Raw genomic sequence first — 14,099 nt, 5'->3', positions numbered from 1 at the left:
TTTTTTTCTCCCTTCCTATGCCAAATTTCTCCTTTCTCTCCCTATTTTCAGTGATTTATGCGCATCCTTCATTACCAACTACTCGCATCAAGCCAACCTAGAAGCTTAGCTCAAATCTAGCCAACCTAGAAGCTTAGCTCAAATCTAGCATAGTATATGACAGATCTGGCGTATATTGATGGGCAAATGCAAATGCACACAAATCCGTGGGTTGTTTCCCCTGATAGCGTGGATCCAGTCGCCATTTTCATGGGCAAATTTCGCAATTTCAAATTTCTGGACAGAAAAAGGACGAGAAACAGAAGGAGATCAGAGATCGAGCTGCTTTTTGCTCATCGTCTTGGAAGGACGGAGTTGGTGAAGGTGGTTAGGGGTGGGAAGGCGCTATGGATCTTCTCTGGTTGCCATGACAACCAGAGAAGGAAGGCGATGAAGGTACGGGGTATGGAGGTACGGGGTCAAGAGGTAGAAGACAGCGGCGGCAGGTCGGACCGGGGATCGAAATGAGGCCGGGACGACCGGCGTGCTGGGTCATGCGGGCAGCGCGGTCGTTTGCCTGGACGTGTGGGATGTGGCTGCGCGCCCGGACGTGGTCGTGCGTGCGGGATCGTCTCGGTGCCACACAGGCGTGTGGCACAATCAACCGATACACCATACAGGCGTGTGGCACAATCAACCGATACACCACACGTATGGCAGTTATTGGCGTCTTAACATTATAGTTTTGACTGAAGTGAAGCCTCATAAAGTCTGACCAACTTTATAGAAAAAAGTATCAACATTCATAATCTAAAATCAATATCAATATATGTGTCATGACTTAAAGTTTTATAGCATGGCAAATGTTAATATATTTTTCATATAAATACGGTCAAACTTTGTGAAGTTTAACTTCAGAGAATTCTAATATACAGAGTAAAAAAGACCAAAGGGAGTATTTGAAAAAAAACACAATAACATTATTGAAAGCCACGACGTTAGTGTGTTATTTGAAGGGATAAGTATATTTTTCGTCCTTAAACTATCAAAACCGGATCCTACGTTGGCAGATCCTACGTTTTCACATGCTCAAGTTTAGGCGAATGAAGTTTTTCTTTTTACTATAACGACTCACACAGCTTCAGAAAACAGAAAGGCGGCTGGATCACTCTTTTTACAGGCTCGAGAACCAGAACCGCGGATACACAGACGGAGGCCACTCTGCGGTGCCACCTCACGCCGTCAAACGGGCACTGCGGCAGCGAGCCACGCGATAGCGGGGCCGGCGAGGCGAGCGGCGCGCGGGACGACGGCCCGCGCCACCCCCGGGAGCATGGGGTAGGTGAGCACGCCCAGCAGGAACCAGTTGAGGCTCAGCAGCGCCACGGCGCCGTCGGAGGCGGCGGACGCGGGAGGCAGGCCACGGCGGCCCGCGGGCGCGTGGAAGAGGCGCGACACGCTGCACATGGACATGGCCACCACGGCGACGAGCCCCGCGAGGAGCGGCAGGCACGGCTTGTCCGCCGACCACGCGATCCCGCCCACCGCCAGCGACATGCCCAGGCTGAACAGGCTCCGGCGCCGCGCCGTCGCCCGCAACAGTTGATCCCGCGCCTCCGACGGTGGGAAGGCATCGAGGTCGCCGGGTCTGAAGACGACGGGCCGATCCTTCTGCGCTGTCGCCTCTTCTTCCTCTTCTACTTTGCCTTCCCATGGCCTCGGTTCGCCAGCCTTCTTCTTGCCCCCGCCATTTCCAGCCACCGCCACCGTCGCCGCCGCCTTGTCCCACACGGACTTGCCCCTCTGCTCCTTGAGCCGCATGTTCTCCTTCTTGACCGCCTTGAGCTGCATGCGAGTTGCCGACCGAGCATGAGCAAACACCAAACACTAATTAGTGTACCACACCACTTGCTCTGCTCTGCATCCCCCCAATGGCGAATCGATGGATTCGGCTCTGCTCGTACCTGGCTCTCGAGGAGGTCGATCCTGGCGAAGGCGTCCTCGTTCTCCTCCTCCATCTCGTCGAGGATGTCCTCCATGGTCGCGTTCTCCTTGAGCGCCGTCCGCAACCTCTGCTCCAGATCCCTGTTCTCCCACACCACCCACTCCATCTGCCCCTGCATCTCCCCCACCAACCGCTCCAGCTGACCAAGACAAGAAAATCACAAGAAGCACGTCCGATTAATTATTCAATCGGAACGATCTAGTGATCCAAGGCGGAGTCCGGCGGACCTTGCGCTCCCTGTCGGCGGCGGCGAGGAGGCGCACGGGGAAGGTGAGGAAGGTGACGGCCCACACCATGGCGTCGCAGAAGAGGAGCATCGGGAGACTGACGGCGGCCACGACCAGGTGCCTGAGCGAACGAGCGCCGCACGCCGCGACGGAGCAAGGAGAAGAAAGCATGCGCGAAGGAGGATCTCAGCTCTGCTCAGGTCAGGTCGGGCGCCACCATTCTCTGCCAGACTGCCACTCTCCCCTACCTAGCTAGCCAGCTACTCTCGCCACTCTTGGTACCTCACGAGAAACGGAGAAAGAGATAACCACTGCCACGCACGCCGGCGTTGTCGTGGAGCAAGGAGAGGGGTGATGGGTGGAACTGGAGAAGGATTTGGTTGAGAGTTCCATGCTGGGGACAAAGACTGAGTGAGGAGTGAGCGCGTGCCGCGCTGTCGGCTCAGGCGACACGTGCGCCTCGGGTGGCTGCACACGTGCGCCTCGCGCTGTCGCTGCCCGCCGCGTCACCGCGCCCGGCGTCGGGCACCGTAGGGAGCGGTGGTTGCCATCCCTATCCGTAGCCAGACGTGGTTGTCTAATGATTTTATTTATTTTTTTGCAAAAAATCCCCTAATGGTCTGGTTTATTATTTTTCACCAATTTGAACAGAGTGTTGCTACTTCCACTTAGCACGTTGCACTGGGCAGGAAGCTAAAAGTTCCCTTCTAGCCGAAATTCCCATATTTTTTACTATTTTTTATTTTACTATTCATCCGAGAGCATTTCAGCTCGGGAGCAGATAGTCCGCATCACCTTCTAGCTATGTTTACTCTTCATGTTATTTCTTCAATTATTACACTGTATTGTATACTAGGTAGCCGAACAAATGTATGCTATAGTATCAGTGCCGGTTTTCTGGGAGAAATGTACACACATTTGGTGTGTTTGAGATGAGAAAATTATGGAAACCACCAATTATCAGATTAGTTTTGCGTAGAGCACCTACCGAATAGGTTTGTTGCCCAAAACACCGCTGATTGGTGTAACTAGCAAAAAGATCCATGCGTTGCAACGGGACCTATATATTATATGGATTAATTAATATCAATAATATGTGACATATCTTTAGGACCTCCATGCACATCAGAACAGCACTGTCTGACTTCTTTTTACCATTAAATTATCTTCTTCCTCCACCTCTCCCTCGACTTCAAGACACCGAGTAGAAAATACTCATCATGCTCATAACTAGGAAAACTTGGTGCAAATCCATCATATGCTAAATTAAATGTTAGCAAAACATTCACATATGGATGTATTTTGGTGTTTAAAATTACACAGTTGTGGTTGAGTCATGTAATCTCCTTTTATGACCGGTCGTGGTCTTTTCGCGCTATTCCAGCTGTGGTCTTTTCTTTTTAATGCGGTTGGGATTTTGATGTATTTTCTTTTCTGAGAGCTTTGATGAATTATTTTGATTTAAATTGAAACCGTACAGCTCCCAGGAAAAAAGTGCCATATTATTTTAATCTGATCATATAGTGATTGATTATGCATTTTAGTGAAATCCATCATAAAAAATGTAAATCAATTTTTACTTATGGCACTATTTGATTTAAACTGCTCCACTACTTTGTAGTATTAATTATTTTCCTTCTGTTCGCAAACTCTTCCGCATGTTTGATATGTTTTTTTATCAGTGTTATAAAGTATTCGTTTTGTAACTATACATGTTGAATTGTTGATTCTGGCATATATCTTCCTCTCTTTACCTATTATCAAGGGATTTTATGTTGTAATATGCAGAAATAGACAGAAAAGTAAAAAAAAAAAACCATACCAGTCATGTGGCAGTGGCAGTACCTAGGTTTGAGCTGTGTACATGAGCCAAATCTAAGACCGATCTCCTCGCTGTATGGATGCAGGCATGACATCATGAGGCAAGTTTGGAACTTTTGAGCTCTGTGATGTACACAAGGTGGAGGACCGATCAACTAGCTATAGGTACCGAGCAAACACATGCAGGCACATAAGGGCATCTCCAGCCGCGTTCCCAGAAAGGCCTCCCCAGACAATTTTTTCGCGCTGGCATAAAAAAAAACGGCCCAATCGCGTCCCCGGGAGCCCGATTTTTGCCGGCCTGGGCCGAAAACAGCGCCGGCGGACCCAGGCCGAACCCGGCGCGCTGGGGGGCGCCGGGGCGAGCTGTTTTGGCGCGAAAAAGCCGCGGGCCAGCCGCGTCAGCGACACGGCGCCTCGTCTTCCCCCAACGACCTCGGTTCCCGCGGGGAATCAATGCCAAGGCTGCCGCCGGTCAGCCTTGCCATTGATTCCTCACGGGCGGCGCGTCACGGGACGGCGCGCCGACGCCTTCCCTCCCTCGCACGCGTACACACGGGTGCGGCGCGACTATATAGCCGGTGGCCTGCACTCGCCTGTACCCACACCAGCCCCGCCCCTCGCCGCCGCCCAGCCCCTCCCTCTATCTCTCTACCTCTCCCGAGCCCGTCGCCATGGCGGAACGCTTCCCCGGAGACGAGGCGGCGGCCAACGGCTTCGGCCACTGTTCGCTCCGCGAACAGGAGTCCTGGCTCCTGTTCCAGGCGAACATCCCGGCGCCGCCGGACATGCGCGCCGGGCCGACGGGCTGGAGACTCAGCGCCGGGGGAGTGCCCATTCCCCCGTTGCCTGACGCCGTGGCGAAGCCGAAGTACTTCACCGAGGAAGTCGAGGTCGTGCGCGCCTCCCTCACCGACGCCCAACTCTCCCTCCCCCAGTACGCCGCCGACAACCACGCGGCTTGGGCGGCGTATTTCGAGCGCCGCCAGCGGCAGCGCTTGGCGTCCATCAACGGCGCGCCGGTGGTCGGCGGCCGGCAGAACAGCGAGGGGCGCCACCTGTGGTGGGGCGTCCCCGGCCGCACACTCGAGGGCGTGTTGACGTACCTCGAGGGCGGCAACGACCCGCCGTTGGCGTACTCGACGAGGGCGGCCGCCCCGGCGCAGCACCGACGTGCCGGGCCATGGGCGCCAAGGAGGTTCGGGTCCTCCTCCTCTTCTTCCTCCTCCCGATCTTCAACGCACTCCTCCGGCACTCCGGCCCTGCTCGGCGTCAAGGCCGAGCCCGCGGCGGAGACGCCGCTCGGCCGGCGCACTCGCAGCGCCGGCATCGTCATCAACGAGGGCGGCCGGCGCGCCTACTCGTCGGCTCCTCCTCCGCGCTTCGTCAAGCCAAAGACGGAGCCGGGGCTCGCGCCGGTGAAGAAGGAGCCGGCGGCGCCGGTGACGACTGAGGGAGTCCTGGATTAGGGGGTGTTCGGATAGCCGGACTATACCTTCAGCCGGACTCCTGGATTATGAAGATACAAGATTGAAGACTTCGTCCCATGTCCGGGTGGGACTTTCCTTGGCGTGGAAGGCAAGATTGGCGATGCGGATATTCAAGATCTCCTACCATTGTAACCGACTCTATGTAACCCTAACCCTATCCGGTGTCTATATAAACCGGAGGGTTGTAGTCCGTAGGACAGAATCAACTCCATACATCAATCATACCATAGGCTAGCTTCTAGGGTTTAGCCTCCTTGATCTCGTGGTAGATCTACTCTTGTACTACCCATATCATCAATATTAATCAAGCAGGAGTAGGGTTTTACCTCCATCGAGAGGGCCCGAACCTGGGTAAAACAAAGTGTCCCCTGTCTCCTGTTACCATCCGGCCTAGACGCACAGTTCGGGACCCCCTACCCGAGATCCGCCGGTTTTGACACCGACATTGGTGCTTTCATTGAGAGTTCCTCTGTGTCGTCGCCTTTAGGCTCGATGGCTCCTTCGATCTTCAAGAACGATGCGGTCCAGGGTGAGACTTTTCTCCCCGGACAGATCTTCGTCTTCGGCGGCTTCGCACTGCGGGCCAATTCGCTTGGCCATCTTGAGCAGATCGAAAGCTACGCCCCTGGCCATCAGGTCGGGTTTGGAAACCTAAACTACACGACTGACATCCGCGGGGACTTGATCTTCGACGGATTCGAGCCACAGCCAAGCGTGCCGCACTGTCTCGATGGGCATGATATAGCTCTGCCGCCGGACAGCGCCTTGGAGGCCGCACACGCATCGGTTTCGACCATTAATTCAGAACCTACTACGCCGATCGAGGATCAGCGGTTGGATGCTGCCTTAGGGGCTGCGATCTCAAAGGCGATCGAGCCGAACTCCGGTCCCGCACTCCGCATGGCCCGTGACTCCAAGGAGCCGGATTCCTCTCCGAACTCTGAGACCCCCGCGCCCTCCCAATCGAATCCGATTGGGCGCCGGTAATGGAGTTCACCGCCGCGGACATCTTTCAGCATTCGCCTTTTGGCAACATCCTGAATTCTCTCAAGTCTCTCTCTTTATCAGGAGAAGCCTGGCCGAACTACGGTCAGCAAGGGTGGGATACGGACGGAGAGGAAATTCAAAACCCACCCACCACCCACTTTGTAGCCACTATCGACGATTTAACCAACATACTTGAGTTTGGCTCCGAAGACATCGACGGCATGGACGACGATATAGGAGACGAACAGGAACCAGCACCTGTAGGGCGCTGGAACGCCACCCCATCTCATGATGTGTACATGGTGGACACACCTAAAGGAAGTGACAACGAGGAAAAAGGGGAGGGGATGAGAGATCGACCCCCCGAAAAGCAATCAAGGCGTCGGCGTAAACGCCGACCCAAGGCCCGCCTCGACAAAAACCCAGCCATAGAGCAGGACGAGCCGGTAGACGACGGGCAGGCCTTAGAGCAACCGTCCGAACAGGGCAACACGGATAGAGAAACCGAACATCCATCCTCCGGCGAAAACGACATTCTGGACGACCTCACGCCGAATAAACTCATGGAGCAGAAGAATCTCCATGAGAGGCTCGTTGCAACTGCACGCAGCCTAAAAAAGCAGAAGCGGAAGCTAAAAACAGCGGAAGACGCACTCCGGATCAGATGGAGCAAGGTAATCAATGCCACAGATAAGTATGGCGACAATCGCCGCACTAGAAGCTATCCGAAAAGAAAGCTACTGCCTGAATTCGATGAAGAGGCCTCAGAGCCCTCACATTCAATAAATGAAAAAGCCACACGGTCGGATAGACGACCCCATAAAGCGACAAGCAGCGCAGCACCTAAATCGGCATGCGACCCACTTAAGGATCCGCATCATGGCCCAGTCAGGTCCATTTTTGGGCCAAGAAAGCAAGCTCTCGTAAGCAACGCTACGAAGCCATCATCAGAATCCGGCATACCCAAATACAGGGGTGCCGCACACCCCCTATGTTTCACCGATGAGGTCCTGGACCATGAATTCCCAGAGGGATTCAAACCCGTCAACATAGAGGCATACGATGGAACAACAGACCCAGGAGTCTGGATCGAGGATTACATCCTCCACATACACATGGCTAGAGGAGATGATCTCCACGCCATAAAATATCTACCCCTTAAGCTTAAAGGGCCAGCCCGGCATTGGCTTAAAAGCCTTCCCGAAAACACAATTGGAAGTTGGGAAGAGCTCGAGGATGCTTTCCGAGCAAACTTTCAAGGGACCTATGTCCGCCCTCCGGATGCAGACGATCGTAGTCACATAACTCAACAACCCGGAGAATCAGCTCGGCAGTTCTGGAATAGATTCCTCACTAAAAAGAATCAGATAGTCGACTGTCCGGACGCCGAAGCCCTAGCAGCTTTCAGATAGTCGACTGTCCGAGACGAATGGCTCACCAGACACCTCGGCCAAGAAAAGCCAAGAACAATGGCCGGACTAACAAGCCTCATGACCCGCTTTTGTGCAGGGGAGGACAGCTGGTTGGCAAGGTGCAGCCCCAGCGACCCAAGTACATCCGAAACCAGGGATGGAAACGGAAGACCGCGACGAAACAAGGATCGTCGCCGAACTAAGGACAAAAGTCCGAAGAGCACGACAGTCAACGCCGGATTCAAAGGCTCACGACAAAATCAGGAAAAATCGCCCCCCCAGGATAACAGGGATGATCCATCCAACCTAAATAAAATCCTGGACAGGATATGTCAGATACACAGTACTCCAGCGAAGCCCGCTAACCATACCCACAGAGACTGTTGGGTCTTCAAACAATCCGGCAGACTTAATGCCGAACACAAGGGGCTCGACACACCAAGCGAAGACGAGGACGAACCCCAACAGCAGAGCACCAGGAAACAAAAGAACTTCCCGCAAGAAGTAAAAACAGTGAACTCACTTCACATAACAAAACGTGCGGTGCCCGTAAAGGTACGCACCACACGGCCCATCCCCAAAGGATCCTGCCACTGGTTGTCAAAACCGATCACCTTTGATCGGCTAGATTATTCTAGGAATATCAAGAATATAGGATGGACTGCCTTGATACTCGATCCAATAATTGGCGGACTCAAGTTTTCAAATGTCCTTATGGACGGCGGCAGCGGACTAAACCTAATATATCAGGATACAATACAACACATGGGGATAAACCCAGCAAGAATCCGCCACAGCAAAACCTCCTTTCAAGGGGTAATACCGCGCCCGAACACCCATTGTATGGGTTTTCTCCGGCTCACAGTCACATTCGGCTCCGCCGATAATCTCCGCCGCGAAAAGCTGACCTTCCACGTCGTCCCGTTCTCAAGTCGCTATCAAGCACTTCTGGGACGCGAAGCTTTCGCTCGATTTAATGCAATACCGCATTATCCATCTCTTACGCTTAAGATGCCCGGTCCACGAGGCATCATTTCTTTGACGGGAAAGCACTAAAGTGCGCCTCCATAAGCGAAGGACAGTGCGGCCGCTTTAACAGCCCCACAGAAAAATGGCCTCACCGGCCAAAAAACTTTAAAATAGGTCATTTCAAGACCGCGAACGCGGATAGACGAGTTCGGTGCAAAATCATCATTGATGCAGGCCTAGAAGCCATATACCCCCGCACAAGGGGCTCCACGCATATACAATAAGAGACAATAAAGCTCAAACTTCCATATCTTACTTTATACTTTGCTTATTTTTTAAAAACTTTTCCCGCACAACCCGTTTTCAACTCAGTTCCTCTCTTTTACAGATGAACGTCGTGCGGCGCCCGTCCAGGATACGGCACAACGGAGACACAGGCGCAGACGTGCAGTAGGGACCCGTCCTAAAGGATTCTTTTTAGATTAAGACCCTGCGTAAACCTTTTTTACTGTCTCTTGTTGCTATACTTCCCCTGGTTTTTTCTTTCCAGTATAACCAAGGAGGAGGCTGGCGTCTTGGCATGTGGCCACATCAGAATTTTCGCACATACCCGGACACTAGGGGCTTTTTTAATAAAGAGTGCTGTTTGGCCCGCACTCATAATGACCGAACACCTTAGGGAGTGTTCGGCGTCGCGAGTTTTGGCACTATATGCATCAGCTCCGAATCATGTCTTTGGTCAAATGTTGGGTTGCCCGGCTCCTGAGTTCGGCTACCTTACGTTCCGCTCTATCGGCTAAGGTAGCACCAGGAGAACTACTGCGATTGTGCCCCCGGTTTGGCCAGGGCGAGCACCTCAGTAGAGAAAGCCGAAAACTGACTGTCATGATGTAGCGTGAGACTGGTCAGCCACTCGATGACCGATCGGAATCTATCGGATTCCTCCTCTTTAACGAAGGGCCGTTTCCCGGCCAGGCACATACGCGCCCCGAATTCGGACGAGCGCAGTTGCCACCAAGGAGCTACTTAAAGAGTCTCATTTTCAAACTCCTATGGCTAAGTGAAAGTGTTAAAGCATTATAGTCCGGTTGCCTGGCCCGCTGCGCTATCACCTCCTTTGTAGGACCAAGACGTTGGGTTAAGTGTGAAAATGCGTCTTCTGCGAGCACCCCCGCACTATGTGCGTGGGGGCTGAAGCCAACGACTGCCATCTTTCAGATTCTATACATATATATATATATATATATATATATATATATATATATATCTTAAAACGGCCGCATAGAAGGTGTTTACAATACTTGGAGGCACAAGCATAAAAGGCCATCAAAATATTACTTTATAATTACATATGCTATCATAACATAGCATCTTTCGGGCACTGCGTCTCTATTACACGAGCGCCTTCAAGAACTTCCTGAAAATAGTGCTCGGAGGGTACTCGGCTTTGGTCCGAATCTCGGGACGCAACAACGGTGGTCTCCATCTCCGCCCAGTATGTCTTAACACGGGCTAGAGCCATCCTAGCGCCCTCCATGCATGTTGACCTCTTAATTGCATTTATACGCGGCACCGCGTGAAGGAATTGCTGCACCAAGCTGAAATAACTCTTCGGCTCCGAACTCCCCGGCCACAGGTGACCCACGACATACTTCATGGCGAGTCCAGACAACCTATTCAGTTCGGCCCATTGAGCCAAACGATCATCCACCGCCAGTGGACGCTCTGGATTGTGAAACTGCGACCACAAAAGCCTTTCCACTTCGCGATCTTTTTGATTTCGAAAGTTTTCGGTCGCATCAGCAGCACTCACCGCCAAATCCAGATAGGTGTCCTCCACACTCCACATCCGGTCCAACGGAGCAAACTTCGGATCACAAACCTTCCTTCGCAGCATAAAGGGCTTTCCAGCCACAATCTGTTCGGCCTAACGCAGCTCCTCCTTTGCAGCTCTCATCGCAGAGCGAGCGTCCTTGGCATCGGCGACGGCCTTCTCTAAGTCCGTCTGTTTCGCCTGGCCTTCTTTTTCAAGAAATCTGCAACGGTCGGTAGCGCTTTTTAACTTCTTGGCCATCTCGGCCATCTCCTCTTTGCTTCGGCAATGAGCAGCCTGTTCGGCTCTCAGCTCTTCAAGGGCTTTCTTGGCAACCGCATCACTTTCTCTGGCTTGTTCTTTAGCTCGGGCAAGTTCTTCCCTAAGACTCTCCATGGCAGCCGCACCATCTGCGTCAAGCATACACATAGTAAGACACTGGCATAAAACTCTTCTTACCTGATGCCGCCCGAAGAATTGCATACCTTGAGCCTCATCAAGCCGCTTATTAACAAGCGTGATGTCGGCATCTGCCACGTCCAGCTGCCGCTTTAGTTCGGCAAAATCTTCAGTTCGGCTCGATTCTGGACTCCCTGCCGCCTACGTTCAAAGGCGACATCTTAGACCTGGGATTATGATCCTCCGCGTGCCGTCACTTCTTGACAACGCGCAGAGTCTCAGGGGCTACTATCTACATAGGGCGCATCTTATTCATGCGCAACTGACCAAAGGGAACATTATCTAACGTACCTCAAACCCCGTCAGTAAGCTTTTGACGGCCTCATGCAATCCGCTTTCTACGGTTGAAATCTTTTCAATCACCGTACCCATCAATGCACGGTGCTCCTCTAAGATAGAAGCTCGCCCCAGCAGAATCTTTAGCTCCTCCAGCCGAGCACCAGACGGTGCCGGACTTGTCCTATGGCCTCCTTCGAAGGCCGGACACGGAGAACTTTGGGGGGCCGCACTGCCACCTTTCGCCCCTGCCGGATTCGGAGAAACCCTCCGCGACGACACCTCAGGGTCGCCCGCCTCGCTAGGCGGCACGGCAGGGGAGGCGTCCCGCTCTCCATCATCTCCGGAAGAAGATCCCCCGAAGACGAGCTCTGCTGAGAAGGGCTGAGGTCCGGGCTACAAGGTAAAATTTCGGTTAATCCTCTCAGATATAAATCAAAGATTTCTTTCATCCCTCAAAAGGAAAACCTCTCTCTACTTACGGCTTGCTGGAGGGCTGATCCCCTTGAGGGCGTAGTCCGGCCGAGGGACTCCCCGGCGTCGGACCCTCTGACGAGGATTTTTTCCCCCGCTTCGAGACCATGGTTTTCGGATCATCAGAGGCGGCTCTTTTCTTCCCCTTAGGAGAGGAATTGTCGGTTCCTCCCTTCGAAGCAGCCTCCTTCGAGGAGGCCATAGCTTCCTTGTCCTCCCCCTCCAAAGGAATTATTTCCAGCATCCTGACTAGCACGGGATCCGGTCTGGTTTCAGGAAGGGGAGCCGGACACCTGATCAGCTTTGCCTTCGCTATCCACTCCTTTTTAAAAGGACAGCTCTTTTAGGGGCAAGTTTATTATACGGATAGAAGGTCTGGGCACAAGGTTTCTTACTTGAGTATCCGGGCGATTGCAGCTTAGGCCTGCGTCCTCGGTTAAATCCGGACACATCTCTTGTGATCCGAAGAACAGTTTATACATCTCCACGGGTGTTGCGCCCATGAAGTTCTGGAGAACTCGCGGTCCCTCCGGATTAAACTCCCACAGGCGAAGGGGGCAACGTTTGCCGGGCAATGTTCGGCGAATCAGCATGACCTGCGTCACCTTGACCAGGTTGAGGTCTCCTTCTAAGAGATCCCTAATGCGGCCCTGCAACAGGGGCACGTCTTTGGGTAACCCCCAGTCTAATCCTTTGTTGACCCATGACGATAGCCGTGGTGGGGGACCCGAGCGAAAGGCAGGAGGCGCCGCTGTTGGGGAACGTAGTAATTTCAAACAAATTCCTACGCACACGCAAGATCATGGTGATGCATAGCAACGAGAGGGGAGAGTATGATCTACGTACCCTTGTAGATCAACAACGGAAGCGTTGACACAACGTAGAGGAAGTAGTCGTACGTCTTCCCAATCCGACCGATCCAAGCACCGTTACTCCGGCACCTCCGAGTTCTTAGCACACGTTCAACTCGATGACGATCCCCGGGCTCCGATCCAGCAAAGCTTCGGGGAGGAGTTCCGTCAGCACGACGGCGTGGTGACGATCTTGATGTTCTATCGTCGCAGGGCTTCGCCTAAGCACCGCTATGATATGACCGAGGTGGAATATGGTGGAAGGGGGCACCGCACACGGCTAAGGAACGATCATGAGGATCAACTTGTGTGTCTATGGGGTGCCCCCTTGTTGGGTTTCGTAGTAATTTCAAAAAATTTCCTACGCTCACGCAAGATCATGTGATGCATAGCAACAAGGGGGAGAGTGTTGTCTACGTACCCAACGCAGACCGACTGCGGAAGCGATAACACGACATAGAGGAAGTAGTCGTACGTCTTCACGATCCAACCGATCAAGCACCGAAACTACGGCACCTCCGAGTTCGAGCACACGTTCAGCTCGATGACGATCCTCGGACTCCGATCCAGCAAAGTGTCGGGGAAGAGTTCCGTCAGCACGACGGCGTGGTGATGATCTTGATGAACTACAGCAGTAGGGCTTCGCCTAAACTCCGCTACAGTATTATCGAGGTATATGGTGGCAGGGGGCACCGCACACGGCTAAGGAATAGATCACGTGGATCAACTTGTGTCTCTAGAGGTGCCCCCTACCTCCGTATATAAAGGAGGAGAGAAGGGGAGGCTGGCCGGCCAAGGGAGGAGGCGCAGGAGAGTCCTACTCCCTCTGGGAGTAGGATTCCCCCTCCAATCCTAGTCCAACTAGGATTCCTCGGAGGGGAAAAGAGGAGGAGGGGGCCGGCCACCTCTCCTAGTCCTAATAGGACTAGGGGAAGGGGGGGGGCGCAGCCCATCTAGGGCAGCCCCTTCTCTTTTCCACTAAGGCCCACTATGGCCCATATAGCTCCCGGGGGGTTCCGGTAACCCTCCCGGTATTCCGGTAAAATCCCGATTTCACCCGGAACACTTCCGATATCCAAATATAGGCTTCCAATATATCAATCTTTACGTCTCGACCATTTCGAGACTCCTCGTCATGTCCGTGATCACATCCGGGACTCCGAACAACCTTTGGTACATCAAAATGCATAAACTCATAATATAACTGTCATCGTAACCTTAAGCGTGCGGACCCTACGGGTTCGAGAACAATGTAGACATGACCGAGACATGTCTCCGGTCAATAACCAATAGCGGGACCTGGATGCCCATATTGGCTCCTACATATTCTACAAAG

General features: G+C 53.0%; 1 protein-coding gene across 1 annotated transcript; it reads right to left on the bottom strand.

Annotated features, from left to right (window-relative positions):
* Window positions 1-1,052: 1,052 nt before the first annotated feature.
* On the bottom strand, window positions 1,053-2,593 carry LOC125549411. The gene is made up of 3 exons (XM_048712829.1): window positions 2,212-2,593; window positions 1,944-2,123; window positions 1,053-1,824 (listed from the first exon to the last, which is right to left on the bottom strand). Exons 1-3 carry the CDS (start codon window positions 2,380-2,382, stop codon window positions 1,222-1,224), a joined length of 954 nt encoding a protein of 317 aa, XP_048568786.1. The 5' UTR covers window positions 2,383-2,593; the 3' UTR covers window positions 1,053-1,221.
* Window positions 2,594-14,099: the final 11,506 nt, after the last annotated feature.

This window comes from Triticum urartu, chromosome 3 (assembly GCF_003073215.2).
Source record: "Triticum urartu cultivar G1812 chromosome 3, Tu2.1, whole genome shotgun sequence".
Classification (NCBI taxonomy): Eukaryota; Viridiplantae; Streptophyta; class Magnoliopsida; order Poales; family Poaceae; genus Triticum; species Triticum urartu.
Note: the sequence above shows the minus strand (reverse complement) of the source record. Positions and strands in the feature narration are given on the sequence as shown.